At 40.6% G+C, this 22,839-nt stretch overlaps 1 protein-coding gene across 5 annotated transcripts in view; it reads right to left on the reverse strand.

The window, feature by feature from the left end:
- Positions 1 to 14,202, reverse strand: part of ZNF236 (zinc finger protein 236) — an 83,579-nt gene extending 69,377 nt beyond the window's left edge. For 3 of the 5 annotated variants that reach the window (XM_033075281.2, XM_033075224.2, XM_042779998.1), the window contains exons 1-3: positions 13,907 to 13,967; positions 1,897 to 2,039; positions 349 to 513 (exon numbers count right to left, since the gene is read on the reverse strand). In XM_033075281.2, the coding sequence (XP_032931172.1) occupies positions 349 to 513; positions 1,897 to 2,039; positions 13,907 to 13,967 (369 nt within the window). Of the gene's footprint in view, positions 1 to 348; positions 514 to 1,896; positions 2,040 to 13,389; positions 13,695 to 13,906; positions 13,968 to 14,175 lie in introns of those variants that run through there. The other 2 variants (XM_033075495.2, XM_033075362.2) reach the window with 2 other exon arrangements.
- Between the last annotated feature and the right edge of the window lie 8,637 nt (positions 14,203 to 22,839).

Below are 22,839 nucleotides of genomic sequence, written 5' to 3' on the forward strand. Positions count from 1 at the left end.
AAACAACCAATCACTCAAAAACAGAGGTGAGAGCTGTAGATAAGGGTTAATCTATTTCTATGGATGGTGAGAGTGCCTCACCATGACATCTGCCATCAAACATGATCACATATTATTTATTATATGTGGCCTTATCAATGTAGATTATATCAAAGAAGTATTTTCAAAATAAAAGTGTGTGTAAATAACCAATCAGTTAATGTTCCAGACACCCCACTTAAATTTCTATATTTCTTACGGACAAAATCATTTATTCAATCCTCCAATCAAAAGCATACAGGTAAGGGATTAAATACAACCACTATGACATGTATTTTCAAAATGAAGTTATAAAGTTTAATGAATTACCTCCTCTTTCTCATGTAGCATTATATGTGCTTTTAGACTGGCTACTCTGGAGAATTTCTTGTTGCACACAGGACACGTAGGATCCTCGCCATTGTGAGTACATTTGTGAAGTGTCAGGTTGAATTCAACATTAAATGACATCGGACACTGGTCACACCGGTGAGGCTGTTTGTTAAAATCACAAAAATAAAGACAAGATTCAGTCTTCAGTGACACATATAACCATACAGAACAAAATGTTAAATATTAAAAAAGAGCAATTCAAGCATCTACATAGGATAATAATGCCTCATAATACCGATATTAATAATTTTATCTTCTTTGCATGTCACTACGGAAAATACAAATACAGCATTACAACAGCACAAAGCGAAACAAAGCAGGGGAACTAAGGAAACCAGAGACTCAGAACTGAGACTGTCTGAAAAGAGTGAAGTTAGCAGGAGAGAAGAATGAGCAAGAGACAGAAATATATTTTTCTACTTCAACTGTGATCGTGATTCACCCAGAGGGTGGCTGGGCACTGGATCAGGCTCCCCAGGGAAGTGGCCACAGCACCAGCCTGAGAGTTCAAGGAGGATTTAGACAATGCTCTCAGGCACATGGTATGTCCTTTGGGGTGCCCGGCACAGGACCAGGGGCTGGTCTTGATGATCCCTGCGGGCCCTTACAATTCAGCATATTATGAAATTCCAAGACATTTCCTTAGGTAAAACTAATAATCAAAATAGCAAAATGCTTAGTTTATACTAGGCCTGACAGCTCTTCACTTGGTATCTGCAAAACCAGTTTTCATTCTTTAAGAGTACTTTCACTTTTAGATGTAAAGGCTTTTAGATAAGCATGCAATAGCATGGGTTTAACTTTTTCAAATTTGCAACACTGAAACTTGTGTAAATTGGTCTTTGTATACCTGAATTATCTCCAAATACTATGATTTGTAAAAATTAATCTGTATTTAGGGCTTCCTCAAAAAGTAATTGAATTATTTTCCTATCATATATAAGTAGTTTTAGCTTTGTGAAATAGAAAGCAAGGGAAATAAATTAAATGCTTCCTATTACAGATGCAACTTGTGGCAAAATCTTCATTTAAAAAGTCAGTCCAATCTTAATCACTTATCAGTATTCTTCCCATTCTTTCTTAAATTTGATTTGTAAGCAGCTAAAGTGATGACATTAATCTACTGATTAATACATGTAGGATCCTGTTAATAAATGTAAGGGTTTTTTTTTTTTTTACTGCTAATGTGTAGAATCACTTTGCAAGCTCTATTGAAAAAAAATTTTTGGGTATTTCATAAATCAAAGGAAATGGCTAAAATTAAAAATTACTGATCTGGAAAAAACAGTGCAATTAAAGGTAGGTCCTATCTCAAAGGAAACATGAGAAAACATGAAAGAGAAATGTCACAAAACTCTGAGGTCCATAAATAGTAATTATTACTGGTGTGACTGAAAAGAAATTGAAAAGAAGTCATGTGTCAGTTTCACTTGTCAGTGTATGAAAATATCAATGGACACTGGTTATATCTACCACAATTCATACCTTGTCATTTTGCTCATGATCCCTCATATGGCGCTGAAACTGGGTCTCTCTTGGAAAAGACAGCAAACAAATCTCACACTTATGGAAGTTGGGTACTTGGTAGGGAAAATTACCGTTCTCTGTATTTGGTGTCAGAACATCATCTACAAAACAAGCAATAAAACATTTCCATGAAGTCACATTTTATCTACGTATAATTTATTGTAAAAACCAGAATAATTTGAAGCAGAAACTATTCCAACTCCTCTAAGATTTTTGAATAATCCAGCACTATAACTTCAAGGGATCTTGAAGATTTCAGCAATAAATATCGCTGCTTCCATTGACTCAGGATCAACCAAATATATCCATACTTCAAATTGCCAGTCACTACAGACATAATCACCTTTTCCCAGTAATTCAAAATAAATTCTTCCTGTGCTTCATAAACACCAGTTAAATTTGAAATAAAATAAAACGCTGCAAAAACCACTACATACAAGTAAGATACAGCGAGGGATTACTTTTAATAATATTACATGACATATTTCTAAAAAAGTTTTTAAAAATTACATAGTCAGCAGTTCTGACTACACAGGTTTTCTGCCCTTCCTCCCTCTCTTTCTTCTTTTCTTGTCCTAGGTTACAATGTAAAGATATGCCCAAAAGGATGCATTCTATCAACATCTGCAGAAACCAGGTGGGGCGGTGATTTTTATCTCTGTGTGAGATATCCTCCGCTAATGGGCCATCTGTTAAAACCAGATGGGGCAACATTCTTTATCTTTTCCATGACCCATCCTTCCACCAGGAAGATATTAGCTGCTAATGGGCCTTTGAGTTCCACTGTATGAGTGATAAAATAACATCATCCCATTGTGAGATGCTCCACCCAGGAGGAGGAGCCGAACATTTCCTACCTAGACAAAAATTGAGATTTGAAAAACCAAGGCAGCCCCTACCCACTGGTTTCCAGCTACCAGACCTTTCTACAGGATCACTACTTCAACAAGACCACTTTATCTGGACTGCTACCACGACCCTAATTACTGGGGTGTCAGGCTGTATTCTGACTCTGTCAGCGGCTTTTCTTTTGTACTATTGCATGCATTTTATTTTTCTCTTTCTTTCCTATTAAATTGTATTTCTGACTTGGAGTGTCTCACTGGTTTTGCTTTCAAACCATTACATTTCTTAAGAAAAATTTAGACATATTTTCTTTCTTTTCCTTCTGGCATTATAAAACCTTTATTAAAACCTGTTTTAAAACCTTCAGAGTTGTAAAACCAACACCAGTACTTCAAACAGTTGAGAAAGATGCAATAAACTGTAAGTCTATACACATATATATTAATTCAATGGAGATAAACTTTTCTTTTAAGAAACCCAGATTAAACCCATACAGTTTTCTTATGAACTCCTACAGTCATGCAACTTTTGATACACAAGTTGCAAGCTTCTACATCCTGTTGCTCGAATGAGTGAAGTCAATCCTACAAATACTTTATGATATAAGGAAAATAATAATCTGAGGAAGCTAAACACATTTTACATTTGAGAAGATACTGTATTACTAAGGAAGTTATCTTTATTTAAGAAAAACTTTAAGAAAAGCAACTGGCAGGAGGGTTCAGCTTGTGCTGCAGGTTAAGGTCATAAAAGAGAAAAATAATCTATAGAATTCTGTTTCGAACACTGCCAAAACTAAAACTGCATCAACCACAGAACACAAAAATAGGAGAACATTGATTTTGTTATCTAGATATGCAAGGTTTCTGATGCTTAAGTCAGGACTTTTCTCCATGTATGTAAGAACTAGGCACAGGAAGCAACAACACAAGTAGAAGTTTACAGGATCTCGTTTACAGTAATTTCACGACTATAACGCGCACCCTTTTGACTAAAATTTTCCCTCGAACCCGGAAGTGCACCTTATAGTCCGGTGCGCCTTATCTGATGTACAAAGCGGCGAAATTTGCCAAACCGGAAGTGTGAGCTGAGAGCCGTGGGGGGAGCCGGAAGTGCCACAGCAGCCGGCTGGGGCGGGCCCGGAGGCCCGCGGCACTGCCCCTGCCGGGTGGAGGCGGGCCAGGGGGCCCGAGGCACCACCCCTCTCCGGTCCAGGCAGTCCCGGGAGCCCATGGCTGCCGGGTGAATGTGGGCAAGGGGGGCCACGGCACCCGCTTTCCCAGGTCCAGGAAGTCCCGGGAGCCCATGGCTGCCGGATGAAGGCAGGCTAGGGGGCCGGCGGCAACCCTGCTCCTGGATCCAGGCAGTCCCAGGGAGCCATGGCTGCCACGTGAATGTGGGCTAGGGGGGCCGCGGCACCCCCCTTCCCGGGTGGAAGTAGTCCCGGGAGCCCACGGCTGCCAGATGAAGGTGGGCTAGGGGCCCCGCGGCACCCCTGCTCCTGGGTCCAGGCAGTCCCAGGGAGCCATGGCTGCCACGTGAATGTGGGCTAGGGGGGCCGCGGCACCCCCGCTCCTGGGTCCAGGCAGCCCCGGGAGCCCACGGCTGCCGGATGAAGGCAGGCTAGGGGGCCGGCAGCAACCCCACTCCTGGGTCCAGGCAGTCCCAGGGCCCCATGGCTGCCGTGTGAATGCGGGCTAGGGGCCCCGCGGCACCCCCGTTCCTGGGTCCAGGCAGTCCCGGGGAGCCATGGCTGCCGCGTGAATGCGGGCTAGGGGGCCGACGGCACCCCCCTCCTGGGTCCAGGCAGTCCCGGGGGCCCATGGCTGCCGGGTCCAGGGTGGCTCGGTGGCTCGCGGCACCGCCCCTACCGGGTGGAGGCGGGCCCGGGGGCCAATGGCTGCTGGGTTGAGACGGGGCCTCGGCCAGCAACCACACGGGGTGAGCTGGGGGCGGGGCCTCACTGCAAAAAAAAAGTGTGCCTTATAGACCGGTGCGCCTTATCTGATCTACAAAGTCGCGAATTTTACCGACTCCGGGGGGTGCGCCTTATAGTCCGGTGCGCCTTATAGTCGTGAAATTACTGTACATTTCTTCAGAAAAAATTGAAGATTACCATTCAGATATTTCCACTCTATTGCACCCACTTCAAAGTCCTCTCTCATTCACCACACTATTTACAAGGGTGAAAAAAAATCAGCGATCTTTTTTTTTTTTCCTGCTAAAATTCTCATAAACAAACTTTAAAATCTTGCAGTTGAGGAAGCTGTAGGAAACATTTCAGCACAATATATTCTGGGCAAGAAATAGCAACAAAAACCAAGGCCCTAAGGACTTACACTTCCCATGTCTGGGTTAAGTCATTCAATAAAATTTTGCTTTGCAAAGTTTAGTAGTTATCGGGTATTTCTCTGTAATAGAATGATGCAAATATCACTAATCTTTATCACGTGTAAACTTACACTTACCGCACCCTTAATAGACTATAAGTTCACTATCAATAACAACCCTGAAATGATCACATTTCTTCGAAAGATTAAAACCACAGCTTTAATTACAAGACACAACCCTTTAAGCAACCTTGTGATAAATACGCCCGAGTAGAAAAAAGGACAGAAAAATCAGTTTCAGTAAATAACGGCATCACAAGAAGTGAAAGAAAAATCTACTCCTATACTTGGACTATATGAAAACACAATGCACAAGGCTTTCATTTCCCCTGGAAAAAGGAGTAATTGTTCAACTCCACGTAGGCCTGACCTCTCACTTTAAATTGTCAAGTGAAAAATGATCCAATCTATGACTTTACAAAGGCCTTCAAACCTTCTCCTTAATCGAACGAGATTATTATCTTTAAGCATTCACCCTTGAGATCAAAGGCATTGCACAATATGCAAAAACAATGTCAAAGCAATTGAAGTACCAAAAACACATCATCAAAGGTGCTAACTTCTCTACATTTGGAAACAAAATCCCAACATGCTCACTAGTTTCTGAATAATACTGCCAAGTGGCATCAGTCATGTGTCAATAATATATCTATATATAATTTTCATTAAAATGTGTATCATATCTGTATTGACCACAATACTGATTAATCTACAGGCTGTGAATTTTCTTCTGCAATTTAAAAAGGAGCTTAACTATAGAATGAAAATTAAGTATCTTGTAATATTTCAACAGAATTTGATTAGTATAATTCTGTTAAATCAGACCACCTGATGCAGTACCTGAAAGTACCTCAGCTTTTCTGTAAAAAGACAGAAGTGATCAGACTAAAATAAACAGAAAGCAGCAACAAATGCATAATCTTAAAATATTTTATAGAAAAGAATAGAAAAACAGCCTGGACTTCGAAAAACGAGGAGTTGAACACATCACATCCCATGCCAAATCACCATGAAGGTCTCAAGACTAGTTCACGGTGGATCATAAACCCTGAGCAGCCTCCAAGCTGTTCTACGTTCCCAAAGGTACTCAGATACCAGGGAAGAATACAGAAGACACCCACATAGGAAATGGACTGCTTACATCCGTAACATTTTAAGCACTACTCTGTCAAACAAAATTTTTGTAACTCTTTCCAAAGCCAAATCTTACAGGGTTTTTTGGTCCTGTCCTTCATATTGCTAAAAAGCAAAGACACTGGGGAATCAGGACCGGACTCTAAAATCAAAACTGGACTGTAAAACCCAAATTCTCTTAGCAGATGATTCTCAGCGCAGAAATCCTTAAGGACAAAGCACACCAGATGAACTCAGGTTAGACTCCAGAAGTCTTCAAAGATCCAGCTATTTGGAGATCAGGCTGAAGTCTGTTCTAGGTAGTTATAGCCAGTATGTCCACAAAAACAGTCCAGTTTGGACATTAAAGAATTCTGATAGTTCAATTGCTTCACTTTTACTCAAAGGGCAGGACTGCTATCTAATACAGGTTTAAATTAAACCACACTCATTTATTCATTAACACTATGTCTGAAGTAGTCTATGGGAAAGATGAGACTATAATGCTTTTCTCCTTTGTATTGTCACTAAAAGAGTCTGGTCCTCTATCACCTACCAAATACCAGATATTTCAGAGAGTTGCACAACTCCTTTTTATTAAAGATGTAGGAAGTGACTTTACAGCTTACTCTTCTACTAACAAGGAGAGTATTCAGAAAAATATCCCTCCTGAAATCAAACAAATGGGTAACAGCAAGGTCTAAACTGATATACTGTGTTTAGAATTAAGAGGACAGTAGAACAGGAAAGACACTGTCAATTAAAGAAGTAACAAGTAAGTGAGCCATATTTTGACTTTTCAGGCAGCTGTCACAGCTTCATGAAGTATGACCCAGGTCTGTTTTCATTTCAATGTTATCAAAAAAAAGTCTCAAAAATTAAATAACTGTTTGACACGATTTATTTGTTAGAAGAAATCAGCATCCCACTGAAAACTTTACTTACACTGATACCTCTTTCATAACAAGTCAAAGTAATAACCTACACTACTGCATTCCATAAAAATCAGCCATGAACTAATCTTTCCCTATATCAGAGGAAAAAAATGCTTTTGGTGCATCAGTTTGGACTCATTTATAATTTTTCATATTAGCAAGTATCTCATAAATAGCCAGTACGATGCTTATGCTCTCAGAAAAATATAAGTATTAAAAACACTAATTAAGCAATCTCTTTATTGTCAGGTGTACTCTGGCAGCTGAAAACACAAGTCTACTTTCTTAATCAATTAATGCAATTCAGAATGCCATTCAAGCCAAAAACACAGAACTAGAAGTTTGAGGGTTTAGTTCAATAGGACATTAATTGATTAAGCACATAATGTCAACACAATAACATGAAAAACTGGCGTGCCCTTACTAGAGAACAGCTTCTTACTGACATCTGTAAACAAACACAGATAGAGAAAACAGAAAATTACTACCACAGTAACAAACCTCCTGAAAAATAAGTGATGCTCTCAGGTCTGCACACTACAGCAAATGATAAACCTTGCTTAATAGAAGGAAAGTTTCAAACACTTGCATTTATTAGTATTAGCTGCATAGAAACAGTGCGGAATCTACTGCCACTTTCTCTTTTTTTTCCCACTTGCATGTCAGTCTAGCTGCAACATAAATCAACTTTATTCCTTCACAGCTTGGGAGAGACAGTCAAGTATCAATACAATTAACCTAAACAGGGAGCACTTAGCTCATTATGCACCATCAAACACATCTTTGTTAACATGCACTATCAAGCATATTTTTGTCTGTATTCTTACAGTTTGTCCAAAGTTCCCAAAAATAGAAGAATCAGATTGGCAAAGTACCTATCAATGATAACAAACTTTCAGTTTAAAGATGGTCTTACTTGAATACTCTTAATGTTACAACCTGTGATGTCTTTCCTGAATTTATTGTCCCTCACAGAGCCACAGCAATCACTTTGGGTGAACTCAGCTGTGATACAGCCTTCGCCAACACTTGACCTCAGGAGCTGAGTCAGCAAGCAGGTGCTCTCTGCTAGAAGCCACTGATGTCAACTCCATGTGGAAGGAGCAAGACAGAATTAGAGCACTCCCAGCCACTCCCTCCTTATGTAAGCAGCACTGTGCCTCATGGCAGCCCACAGCCCTCTCTGCAAGGCGCAGATGGACTCATTCAGCTGTGAATGCAGCACAGCCTTATTAGATCTCTAATAACCTCCATGAATCCGACTGAGAGGACATTGCAAATAAACACTCAAGCTTGTGAAATTCATGGATGAAAACTTGCCACTTAGGATAAATGGCACCTGGCAAGCCGAGGGACAAAAGGGTCTGACCCTATCAAAACCTGTTTACTAATTTATGAATGGAAGAAAAGTGGTAGGACAAGAGAACAAAACAGGGATGGCAATACTGACATTTCCTCATACTACACTTGAACTCAGAACACAAATGATAATGAATCATTAAAATATTTTGCTTAGCTATGCAATCATAAGCCAAACAGGTTAGTTTAAATCTGGCTCAGCACTCTAAACAAAAACAGCAGGCATTCCTTCTGACTTCTAATAGAAGAGCAGCAGAAGGACCCAACTCTCAGTCCATGTATCATGCCCAAATCCAGAAATCAATCAAGATTTGCTGATACAAGACAAAGTATTTTTATTATGCTTTTTTAATCTGGAATACATTGCTGGGATGGACACCCAGGGGCCAGTCACTTTGACATGTGCCAACACGAAGTAGATGCATTCCTTTCAGGAGCAGAGTCCAGGCAGAAGAGCACAGCCACACTGCTGCAGAGAAGCCTGGATCAACTGTCTGAGGACACAGACTTCACAGCTCCATCACAGCCAGTTCAAAGCTAAGTAGGTTGCACTGGGTCTGGCTTCGATAGAGTTAACTTCCTTCTATCAACCCATATGGTGCTGTGTTTCAAATTCGTGACTAAAACAATGCTGCTAACATCACAGCTTAAGCTATTGCTGAACAGTGCAGCACAGGATGAAGGCCTTCTCTGTTTCTCACTTTGCCTCACAGTGGGTAGGCTGAGGGTGGGAGAAAGGTTGGAGCTAACACAAAGGGATCTTCCAAGCCATAAACCATTATGCCCAGCAATACAAAACTGGGGCTAGTTCTTCCAAGGTAGTGTGCTCAGAGACTGAGCACCAGACTGCACCTCTGTGAGTGACAGCAAACATTTACCTTTGCATCACTTGCTTGGGCTCTTTTGTTGGTTGGCATTTTGGTTGTTTTGGGGCTATTATTTTTTTTTAATTTCCACCTTTGTTTCCTCAACTACCTTCATCTTAATCTAAAAGGTTTTTCTTGCTCTTGCTATTCTCACTCTTTCTCTCACCCTACTGCAGGAGAAAGTGAGCAAGTGGTTGGAGGGTGCTTCATTCCTGGCCAAGGTCAATCCACCACACAGATACACCATCCACATCATCCTAAGCTACACAGACAAGTGAAAATTGGCCTTTCCTCAACCAACTTTAATAGCTTCATTTGACATTTACATAAATATTGCCATATTTATTGCTAAATACTCCAAAACAGGAGTTGCTTTATTTGACAGCTGCATATGAATATACCAAGCTACCATTTTTCAGCTATTTGTTTTCACAAGATTTGATTTCTCATGTTTGAAACCACGACCTTTACCTCTGCCCAGCTACTACACTCTAACAGAAACTTCTGAATGAACTAATTGATTCACTACACGGTTTTCTCTCTTCCAGAGAGTGAACATAATCCATCCACAGCAATAAAACTCAAAAGAGGAACATGAGAGATCTCCAATAGAAATTTTGATTATATTTGGAAGCACTTAATACATGGGAATAAATGAGGTATGAAGGTATGAGCACAGATGCAATAGGAAATAAAATTTATGCAACTGGCAGAAAGCTGTGGACAAGGGACAGAACAAGGACTGAAGCTATCACACAGAACACAAGTTATTCAACTGCATAGATTACTTAGGAAAAGACAGGGACATTGTTTCAATTATAGTGAGAAACTAGTGTGGAATTAAAGCACACCATTGTAATCCAAGTTTATCACCTTTATCACCCAACACGCCCCTCTTACATAAATGTGGATTTTTTTAATTGCAGAACAGTGAGATACCAGAGTATCACCATTAAAGCCTAAATATGAACTTCTTCTAAGACAAAAGCTTGAGCAGTTGCTCCTCTTGCAGGTTTTCAAAAGGAATTACCTATACTTATAGTATTTAAGAGATTTAGTGCACACCACACAAGCTGTACCACCGCCTCTTCATTCTTGCCTGCATGACATCACTCACCTATTCTTCTCTTGTCAGTCAGAGGTTACTACATAAAACCCTAATGAAAAACTACTAAAATAATCTACATAACAAAAATTTGGTAAGATTTAACTGGTGTGCTCAAGTTTCATTTTTCTTCAGTAATAGAAAATTGGAATGCAAAGCCTCTAAAATGATTTTCCCCAAATTCAATGTACTCACACCCTTAGTGCTGCTAGAGGTCTGACAGGCAGCAAACAAAATACAGCCAGCTCTGCAGAGGCAGACTTAAAGCCATGTCATCTCTGTGTTCCCTAGCTTTGTCTATTTAATATTTATCACTCTTCATGTGTGAATTCTGTTACAATTCAGACCCTCTGAAGACATTAAATACTCAAGTTTTAACTGCACTCATAAAGGAATTCAGTTCAAACTTGTTTAAAAGTAGCCCTTGGGTTTAACAAAGGACATACACTCTGGGCTTAAAAACTGCTTCAGTACACCCTGAAATATTTCATGTTGCTGTTCAAAGCATTCCTTTCTTGCTATTTGAAAATTATCAGATAGCAAAAGTCAAAACTGCTCATTTCATGTTGCCGCCAGTCAGTGACAAACATCACAGGTAAGAACAGAAAGGGCCCCTCTGTGGAAGGAGACCACAAGTCTCTTGTATAACCACTGCCCGTGCTCAGTCACCCTCACAGCAAAGAAGTGTTTCTTCATGCTCAGACAGGATCTACCATGCTTCAGTTTTGACCAGAGAGGTCAATTTGAGCAGTTAGTTGAGTTTAAAAAAAAAAAAAAAAAGCAAGATGGATTTGGGGAAACAATACAATACCAAAAAAGAAAAAGCATCTTTTAAAGTATCAGCTATTGAGGTCAAGGTATTATTTTGACTACAGCTGCCTAGACTTCATTTTTCTTATCCAACATATTTAACTTGCCTAGAAAAGGAACTCATCCTAGTCTTTGACATGCACAGTGGTTAAAGTAGTCTAAAGAAGCTACATAAAACATTGTTGATTCACCTTTATTTTCTCCCAGAGAAGAAATACCACAAACACACAGACTATGCAACTGGAGAGAGCAATACGTCCATGAAAGACATCAGCATAGCAGATCGTAGGAATTCCAAGGACCACACTTTTAAAAAAACTAAAGCCATGCAATTTCCTAAGTAAAAGACACAAAACTTATTTTTGTAAACCTGTTGTGTACCTGTTTCCTAATTAAAATTCCTCCTGGTAAAAGTGAAACCTATGAAATGCACAGTTAATTTTCAAAGTCTGTGTCTGAATAGGACAAACAGCCAAATGTTCTGAAACAAATTTCCCAGATTCAGCTGTCCAGTTCAGCCAGAGCTTCCTCATTCATGAACTTTTTTCGTCACAGAGAAGTGCAGAAAAAAACATACAGCCTGCCAATATTGACTTTGCTGCTTTCTTAGACTGCTGAAATCTCAAGGACCAAAACCACCAGAATCTACACACTTGCTTATTTAGGGCAATCCCTGCACTTGTCTCTCAATCCCTGTGATAGCCCTAGACCCTGTAATTCTCAACTGCTGTCTGCATTCAAACTATGTATCTATGAAACAATATCACTAAAATTTGGCATTTTTTTAAAAAAAGAAATGAAAACGTGAGAAATAGAGAATGTGATGAAACTCACAGTAAGTCTTGCCAGCCATATACAACTCTTACCATAGAAATAGTCTAAGATCAAGGTCTAACTACAAGCAAGATGAATACAGCTACTAGGCTGTCTCAATTCTCATCCTTTTCTCATTCGTACATCATGCCATTACTACAGGAGTTCACACATGTATGACACATGCATACTCTTTCAAAAACTACTGGAGAACTAAGTAGATCTTCAAGTAGATTTTTAGTTTAAAAAATAAAAATAAACAAAAAAACAGAACATAAAAACCAATAAACACCTCAACCTTCAAAGCTGGTAATACCAAAAGTTCTTTGGGACCTTCTTACATCCTTGTTACTTAATGATCAAAAGCTAAGATCAATGGCCACAACGGAATTAGCAAAAAAACCCCCAAAAAACAAAAAACAAACAAACAAAACCAACCAAAAAAAACCCCACCAAAACAACCCCAACCACTTCTGGTAGGATCCTGTAGCCCATCTGGCTTTCCATACTGTAGAAAAAATCGTGCCCAACTTCCCAACCCTCACGTAACAGTACTGCTTTTTCTTTGCCTGGCAGCACATTTCAATTCCACAGAAAAGTATTCCACAGAAGGCTCACCTACATATTCCCCTTACAGAGCCAGAGCTCATCTGCAAGCATTAAGGAAACAAAATAGTCTAAACATATAATGAAAATATTAATTAGCTGACTTTTCATGACTGAAATAGGCATGGTATTCAAATGCCTTACGAAATCCCTCTCCATTCTATCTATTAAAAAAATACATATTTGAAATAAGCACCTACTGCTACATGCTTGTGCTGTAGGAAAAGTCACTTTTGAGGGTTTCAGGCCTACCTGAACCACAGCATTTTTTGTTTGTGGGCCTTATTCTAACACTGCTCACAGAACCACAGTAAAATCAGCAGGAACAAACTACACAAAAGAGCCATAAAACTCACCAGCTTCCAACTGCTGTCAAAAAAAAAAAAAAAAAAAAAAAGAAAAAAGCACCACAGCCCATGGAACCAATCCTACCCTGAAAGTACTCTCCAGATATAAACGGCAATAAAACACAATCAAAAATTTTAAAACTTAATCGTGAGACTAATATGTTGGGAGAGAAAACCAGTTTTGTTTGGGGTTTTTTACACACATATTCATTAAAAAAAAGACGGCAAAGGCGTTTCTAAAGGAAAACAACAACAACAAACTTAAAAATAACGTCGTCCTTGCAAATCAGGGAGATGGACAAGCTGAACCTCATTTTCCATTTCTTTATCACGCTTTATTCGAGGGTCTCGTTAACTTGGCCGGGAGAAGGAGGGAAGGGAGAGGAGCAGTGGAAGGAGCCGGAGCCTTCCCCTCCTGCTGGCCCGAGCTCTTCCTCCGGCCGGGCCCGCACCGCGGCAGCAGGAGGAGGAGGAGGCCCAGGCCCGAGGAACGCTCCCCCGCCGGCCATCACAGCCATGGCCGCCGCTGCCCCGGCGGGACGCTGCGGGGAGGCCGCCCCAGCCCGCTCCCGAGGCCGCTGCTCGCCCGGTATCATTCCGCAGGGCCGGGCCCGGCTCCCTCCGCTCGCCTCTCCTCCCCTCCGCCCTCTCGCCTGTACCCTCGCACAATAGACCCGGCCTTCCTCCCCCATATCCGGGGACTATATGCGGAGCCCGCGGAGGCTTCTCGCCTCCCACCCCCGGGCGCGGATCGCGCCCGCCCGGCCGCGCTCGTTACCTGCCTCGGCGCCGGCCTCGCCACTCTCCCCGCCGGGCTCGGGGGGCCGCCCCCTCGGCATGGCCGCCCCCAACCCGTCCCTCCCGCCCCCCCCGGCGCACGCACACACAGACACACCACACACACACACTCTCTTGGCAACGGCGGAGGGGGGACGGAGGGGCGGGGACGGGCGGGCGGGCCCGGCCCTACACACGGGCCGCGGGGGGCGGGCACCGGCGCTCCCGGGGGAGGCGGGCAGGGGGCGAGCGGGGCAGCGGCGAACTCACGGCAGGGCCGGGCGGGCGGGGGGCGCACGGCGGGTGAGGGGCGGCGGCGGCCCCCGGTGCGCATGCGCCGGCCTGGCCGGGGTGGGGGAGGTCGGTACATCCGGGTGCGGCGGCGGGCGGGGCCCGTGGGGCAGGCCCGGGAACGGGAACGGGGCCGGCCAGAATTTGGCACAGTGGATGTGCCTGCTTGGGGCTCCCACGTGGACGTGTACCTGTGTCCCCTGCTCTGGCTGACCCTGCCTTGGCAGAGGGGTTGGACTAGAGGTTCCTTCCCACTCCAACAGCTCTGTGGTTCTGTGAGGGTGGGAGTCTCAGCCTGAAGGTTAGCACGATTCGGCCAGAGCCGCGTGCTTCGTGGCTGAGGTTGTGTCCTGGAAAATACAGGTTGGGTATTAAGTACTATGAAACGGTTCTGCAGGCTCATGGTGTTTGGGCACTGGAATGGACTCCCCAGGGAAGTGGTCACAGCACCAAGCTGTGACAGAACTAAAGGAGTGTTTGGACAATGCTCCCAGGCACACGGTGTGATCTTGGGGTTGCCATCTGCATAGATGGGAGGTGGACTCCATGATCATTATGGGTCCTTCCAGCTGTGGGTATTCTGTGACTGTGTTCCCTGCTGCTGACTGTTCCCTGCCTTCCTCTCACACACCCTCCATAAGTTCTGATTTTAGGCTGAGGGGGCACAACATGAGTGCATGGGACTCACCTGGTGCCCAGGAGGGTGGGAGCCTCCAGCCCACACGGCTACCGGGGCAAGTGGGGTTTGCTGCTGAAGCCACTGAACTTGCTGGAATTGTTTGGCCTGGCTGTTCCCTGGCCAAGCTTTGCCATCTGAACGACTTGCTGCCCAAGGAGATCTTATAATCACAGGGTGATTGGGTTGGAAGGGACGCTAAAGATCATCTCGTTCCAACACCTCTGCCCATGAGTTGACACCTTTGACTAGACCAGGTTGTTCAAGCCTCATCCAAACTGGCCTTGAACACTTCCAGGAATGGAGCATACACAGCTTCTCTGGGCAGCTTATGCCAGTGTCTCACTACTCTCACAGTAAATAGTTCCTTTCTAGTATCTAATGTACCCTCCTTCAGTTTAAAGTCATTCCCACTTGTCCTATCACTCCTTGTGAGTGAGCCTTTCAGTAGTCCCTCTTCAGATCTTGATGTGAGTTGTCATAAAACATCACTGGGTCATTTAATAGCATTTTTTTTGTATCGTAAGTCATAGTGTTTGATACTGTCCTCTGTAACTTCTGAGGAGCACAACTGCACTCTCTGGAAAGATACCAATAAAGTTGCATGTGCTTTTCTAGACAGCATGTTCAGCACTTCATAGACTTCATTCCTTCCAAAGACACTGCTGTATGCCATTGTTTCATACACAAGGGTTCAGCTATAATTAGGTGTTTATTACACCTCTTTCTTGATAAATAAAACTTAATGCAATTTACTTTTGATGAATGACTTGATTCCTCTTCTTCCATTATCTTTATAATTACACCTATTTAAGACCCTAAAGCTTTCTTGTGAATTATGGGGGGGGGGGGGGGGGGGGGGGAGGGGGATTCTGCAACTTTTGATTTTTAAATACCTTTTTAAAAGGAGTATATTTCTGTACAGAGGGAACTGGTATGAGAATGCTGCCTGCAGTGATTAAGCTACCTTTTAAAAAAATTTTTTTGGCTACTCAAGTCCTACATGCAAAAATGGATCCAAAACCCGTTTCCACTGAACAGGCTTGCTGCTGCTTATTTGCTAAACTGTTAAAATGCTCAAATTCTTCTCATTGCCTTCCAGGATGTCCCCATCCCATGTGCCAGCATATGTCCGGTTTATTTATTAAAAACTTCATAGTGTTTCACTAGCCTGTATTAAAGCACTTTTAAATTATGCATTAGCCAGGCTAGATGATCCTGTCCTCATTTGTTGCATTTATTACTTTTATGTCACTTTTTGTTGTCTCTGCAGCTAATATTAGTAAAGTGCTTCAGATCACTGATCAAAAAATAGGGTGGGTACTGATATCTGTAAACTATAGTAGCAAAGCATTACTTAATCATTTTCTCATCGTTGAATGTTAATTATCACCTCGTTAATTCATTTATCTTCCGTTGAAAATGGGTGTTGGGGTTTTTTCTTATGTTAAAGTCTTTCAGATTCCTAATTAAATTACATCTAAAAACTTGCCCTAAGCAACCCAATTTAATCATATCAAAGAATGAATTCAGGTTTTTGGAATGCAAGGTTTCATTTCTTCCTGAAGGCTAAGGTTGGGTAAGCAATATTTAGATGATTTCACATTCTCTCCGCCGATAAGAAGTGTACTGTTTTTAATTTTCTCTGCAGAAGTTCAGCACTGGCATATAAAAATGGCAAGGAGGACTGAAGCTGGTGTGACCATTGCCTGGGGCTTCTGTGAGCTCACTAGTCGCTGCAGCCCAGCTGCAGGCAGGAAAAGAGCGAAGAGCAGCAGTGGCCTCTGGTGGCTGTAGGATAGTTCTGTGCTAAAATACTGAGATCGCCGGTCGTTTCAGCAGTGGACTACAACCTACAAGTACATGAAACAAAGTGTCAGCTTTTTTCGCGATTTCAGAGGCTCCAGGGTCAGGAATCAAAACCAAAGGAATCGAACCCAATCAGTATCTGGAAAAACTTTGCACAGCCTCATTGTTTTACATACTTCTTCTGGTTTTATTCTAACTTTAGTATCAAGCTTGTACTTTTTGTTGAGGTTGTCTCCTTTAGGATTAAGAACCTTCAGTCTTGAGTTTATTTTCAGTTTTGAAAAGACCTGATGTACACTTTGCAGGAACGTAAATGAGATTTTATGTGCAAGCAACTTCTGTCTGTACAGATAGTAATGAAAATTGTCTAATGCAAAAGCCAACTTTCATTTCTATTTTAGCTTTTCAACATTATTGTTCCCTGCATGTCTTTCGGTGTTCAGAAGCAGTACATACAATTGTGTTTAATTTTGTACTGCAAAAGTCTGTTCATTATCTGTTCCAACTTTATGTGATGTGTTTGTCATTGCCTATCAGTCTTCTAACGCTTTTGCATCACTCTCATTCTGTATAAAACTAGCTCTGCATAAAAGTAGAATAGACAATTTTTTTTTCTTCAGAGCCTTAAGAAGCTTGTGGTACTGGGAGACAAATAGTTTATGAAAAGTGTATGGAGTATGTTTCGAAGAGCATATGAAACTTTTTATTAATAAGGAAATTCAGTGATATCATATGCCTAACTTTACAGACATTTTCAAGCTGTCTAATCTCTGTGTAATTTTCCTTCTTTGTCTGTCTGATTGACACAATATTTTTTCCCTGCACTTTGCAGCTCCTGGAAGAAATGTACTGCATGCATTGCTATAACTTCTATGCTACTTGTCTATGATTCTATTGTCTGCATTTGCAGAAGTGCTGGTATTTTAAAATATTTCATAATTTTTGTATTTTGTAAATAATACAAATCACCAATTACAGTCTCTCTCTGAAGTCTCTGGCATTACTCCAGAAGTGCTATACAGGACACTCTCTGTTTTGGGATGTGCTTAGCATTATAACCCACTGCCTTCTCAGGTGAGAACCTAGCAGACCATTACTTATGCTCTGCTATCCATACAAAGAAAATATGGATCTGTTTCCCATATGGAGTCTGTAATGTAATACAGAGAGTGTGAGATGGTTAGCCTTTAACTCTTTCCATGATTCATTTTATCAAGTATCACTAATTTCCAGGCAGAAAAGCAGCTATAGTGTAATTCCTTAAAATATGCAACATTAAAAATTATGCTTATTTCTTACCTCCAGATGAGCTATAGCAAGAGAGAGTAAGGTTAACACAAGGCCACAGAACAGAGTTCTAGGTTTTACTACCATCCAGTAGTGCTAGATGTGCTGCTGAATTTTAAGGCAAACTAATGAAATTCAGTGAACCATTTCAGTAAAGCTAATTACTAAATAGGGTAGGTACTATTTACAGTTGTCAGATACTGTTTTTACTTTTTTACTATTGTAAGATATTTTTTTCAGTTGCTTTTGGCTTTGCCATACTTGAAATCCTTGGACTGAAATTTCCATGCCAGCTGTCTCACTGCTGTTGATTTGAACAATCTGCTTCTATTCCTCAGACTGTGTATCAGCATTGGTTTGGGTTTTTGTGTTTTTAGGTTTTTTTTTTTTATGTTGGGTTTTTTGTTTTGTTTATTTTTTGGTTTTGATTTTTTGGTGTTTTTTGGGGGTTTTTGTTGTTGTTTTTTGTTTTTGTTTTTTTTTAATTTAAGAAGGAGTATGAAATAATTTGCTGCACTCACCAGTGAAAGCAGTGGTTGAAAATTTTGAAGTTAGCATGAATTTTAATTCAGGAGGAGTCCATTCCAATAAGACTTCAAATTTATCCTTTTTCTATATGTTTCAAACAAATTACTAGAATGTGCTCAAGATTATGAGATTTAAATAAGTAGAACACCTTTTGAACTCTTATGTTTTGGCTTTTGCATGTCTGAATGCTTGTGAAGTAGAAACAAACATACTTCTAGTGAATGCCTTTTTGTGTCTTGGTTTGGCTTCAGGCAATGACATTTTGGGAGAAAAGCATTGCCATTTTCCCAGTGTGATGAAAATGCTGATACACCAAAGTAGTTCTGTAGTTCTGTGTTCAGCCAGAAGTGAGAGAGAGGCAGTCTCAATATCCTAGATACACTGTACAGCTAGGCCTTCATAGAAGAATGTTTTGAGAGCTATACCATCAAATTTCATAGAATGCTTTGAGTAGGAAAGGGCTTACAGGTCATTCAGTCCCAACCCCTCTGCCATGGGTAGGGAACCTTCCACTAAACCAGGTTTGCTCCCTGCCCCACCCAGCCTGGCTTGAACATTGTATTTACCAACTGTTGTCACAAAACAGTAAATAAACCTAAGACTGGCTTAGTGCTGTTGCCAAAATAAAAGAAGCGGTCCTGGGAATAGGAATGTTATGGTTATAGCGCATAACCTGGACTACAACCTGCAGTAGTGTGGGAATGTCAATAAAAGCAACAGTCTTCTGTCATATTGCTATAATAGCAAAAGCTAGAATAGGCTTGGTGTGTGTTCAGAACATATGATATTGTTAAAATTATACAGTGTGAGAAGTGCAGTATGCATTGTTTATGAAGGATTTCACTAAAAAGGTAATTTTCCAATGTTAACATATTAATTTCCAAGGAAGGGTAAATGTTTCCTGCTTTGTTGAGCTGGTTTGTTCATTTATCAATGAAATGGTGCCTCCTTCACTTTCTTGAATTCCTTTTGTGTGGTTAAAGGACTTGGGTTTCCAGCACGGTCAACTATCTGCTTCTAAAGGTGCCATTCTAGTGGAAAATAGTATTTTGATGAAAAACTAATTCCCTGTGAAAATCTAGTATTTATGATCATTACAAACCCCACATATCTAATGAAGATTGAAAAGGTAAATGCCCCTTGAATAATATGCATAAAAATCTCATTGGCAGCCACGAGGCTGTATGTACAGCTCAGTATTTCAAGAGGAAATTCAGTATAGTAAGGCAGGGTTGTACTGTAGCATATTGTGATAGTAGAGCTATACTAAAGGTGAAACCTATTTTGAGACCAGGATGACTAATAAGAGCAGCACTGAGTCCAGCAGCTTGTTTTAGCATATGTTACTGAACTTAGATATTTCACATCTGTGTGACTTCCACCTTCTGCCAGCTAGGCACTAACTCAGAGTGATAGACATTACATTTGTTGTCAGTATCAGAGTTCTAATTGGATTCCTATGAATTCCTACAGAAACATGTTACCTAGGTTAGCTCCTACACTGGGGTTTAAAGTCTCCTTCCACATTTAAAACCAAGCACAGATATCACCATTTATTTGTGCAGCTTTCCTAAGGGTGCAGTTTTTACTGTTACATTGATCAGTCTGAGGCTCTATGACCAGAGCTGTCTCTTTTTATTGCATTTGATTTTCCTGTTTTTCTTCTGTTTATGTAATGTATACCCTGTGATGCAGGTTCTACACCATCTGAGCTTTATTTTATGTTGTGGGTGTAACATGCCTGGAAGATGTTCCAGTCCTTCAGATACAACCTGCTAATCTTTCAGTAGCTTTGCTGCAGGGATGCCAGTGTATCATCTGCTCTGGAGAAGTATGGGATGTTGATTTTTAAAAAATTTTGAACCTGTTGTAAATAGTTTTTTAAAAATTTTGAACCTGTTTTAAATCATTTGTCAGAACCCTCTAATAAGTTTCTTTATTCCTTTCAGAGACATTAGTTTCCATGTTGTCTGCCCTACCTGAAATGCTGTATGTTTTCTTTCTTTGTCTATTTTTGAGGGGGGTTATTGCATGGTCGTTGTAGTTTTATGGTCATGCATTTTTATAATTTTGATCTATCTTGTTACGGTTCCAATTTTGTTTTCTCTTTGCAAGTAATAATGTAGGAGTCTTCATAACCTACTAGGTTTGCTGATGCCTTACTGTGAACTTGGCATTTAATTTCCTGTTTGTATGCTGCCTTGTCTTGATGTCTTATGATAGGCTGAGGTTTGTGTTTTCTGTTTTCTGTTGTCTTTTCATTCCCTTCCTCCTTCATCCACTGCTCTTCCCTCTCCTATTTTCTTTTCCCTTGACTACAAGCTTTGGCATCATAATTTCTTCTGCTGCAAGTGTATGACCCCAAACAGAAGGTCTATCCAGCACCTTATTTTTTCTTCATAGTACATCATAAGCAATTTTATGTGATCTTGTGATTTGCTTGTCTTTTCTGCTCTGTATTGCTTTTTGATGGTTTTGGTGATGGGAGTGGGTTCTTGGGCAGGTTTTTTGCTGTCTTTTTGTTATTTTCCTCTGTTACATGCCAAATTGTCCCTGAGACAGTTTTGTTGGAGAGTTTCTGTCCATATTGTATTTGTCTGTATCTTTTTATTATGACAATTCTGTGATTCAGCTTTGTTATATAATTCAGTATTGGTCTTCCCCAGATTCTTGACCACAGTTATTTTTCTTTTTTTAAAAAAAACCTTTTCATTAATTCTTGAGTGAATGTAAAATCCTAGAAATCCTCTAAAAGCATGAACTGCCCAGGTCTTGCCTTCATATGTCAAAGTGTCATTGGAATATGTAGTCACCTTTACAAGTAACAAGTACAGTCTCAGGACATCATTCTGCCCTCCACAAATAAAGACCCCTTCTGCAGAGCAGTTTCAGAAATAAGTCTTTCCATTCATAGAAATTACACTTTACCTTTTATTTTCACTGTGAAAACTATGTTTGAACCATTGTTTTTTTCATGTAAAGGATTTTTTTAATGGAAAAAAAAATCTTTGTATTTGGACACTACTTGTATTTCCTTAAATCTATTGCGTTTTTCCATATTTGGTCATGCTACAGAGCCCTGGTATCTGGATGCTGCATAGACCACAGGAGCTTGAACGACTCAAGTGCACAGGAGATGTTTTTCTCCCAAAATTTTTAGTGGAAACAAACTTACAGGCTTCAGTTAGACTAGGCGTGGGACCTACCCTGAAGTAGCAATGTAGGTTAACACTTTGATCCTGAGGAAGGAAAAAGTAAGTTTCCCAGCTTCATTCTTGAAAGGCAAAGATCTTACCTGCTGCAACCAGTCCTAATCCGTTCTTTAGACAGATAACTAAAGAATTTTTTATAATTTCACAGGCCTATATTTTTTCTATTTGTTGATGGGAGTCTCTCACTCTGTATCACATACAGAGATATTAATATAAATGAGCTCACAGTGAGAAAACACAGAGCTAAGTAAGCATGTGCTTGCAGGGAAGGCCAGGGTAAGAAAATAAGCAATTATACTTCCTTGAACAACAGAAATATTATTCAGATAATAATATTATTATTTTCTTATAAACATTTATTAGAAAAATCTGATAGAAATGTTTGTCTTAAACATAAGCCTGAATTTTCTAGATCAATATAAGTATCTGAATGTTCATGTTCATAATCTTGTAATTTTGAAAACTTGTGCAATAGCAAACAATACAATATAATTAATTGTTTTGTGTTTTCACAGTGTTAATTCATGTGAAGAAGCGTTGCTTAGACAGAGCCCTTCTGGGGATGTAGCTGCACATTGTGAAATAGTTGGTGGCTGTTCTCACTTAGAAATTCCCTCCCTACCATTCTCACAATGATTTTTCTTCTCTCTACAGCTTGTCACCCTGGGCTGTGCTGGCATGATGGTCCAAGGGAGTACACCATACTTGAAAGAGATTATGGAACTGACCCCATTTTAGAGGATTTGTATTTTATGTTTTTGGCAAGCACAGTATACTGGTGCCAAACACAAATGCCATCCTCTCAGCCAGATACTAAAGCTGCAAAAATCAGGGATACAGATTTACTAGGATTTAGGAACATTGCTTTGTACAAGGAAGACATATGAGAGGAGTCATTAGGGAACTGGGCTTCTGGCACTTAAAATCAGGAGTATCATGAGCTTGTAAACAAAGAAGTGTTGAGAAAGCCAGTATTTTCAGAAGAACATATGTTTTGAAGTGGAAATTGTGGTAATGGTAATGCTATGGGATTTCAATTTCATCAGTCAAAGCAGAGAACAGTCAAATAGGCTGCCAGTTAAAGAAGAAAATGTGGCGAAAATAACTGCTTAAAAACTAACATACATGATG

The sequence above is a fragment of the Catharus ustulatus genome, chromosome 1 (genome assembly GCF_009819885.2).
Source record: "Catharus ustulatus isolate bCatUst1 chromosome 1, bCatUst1.pri.v2, whole genome shotgun sequence".
Lineage (NCBI taxonomy): Eukaryota > Metazoa > Chordata > Aves > Passeriformes > Turdidae > Catharus > Catharus ustulatus.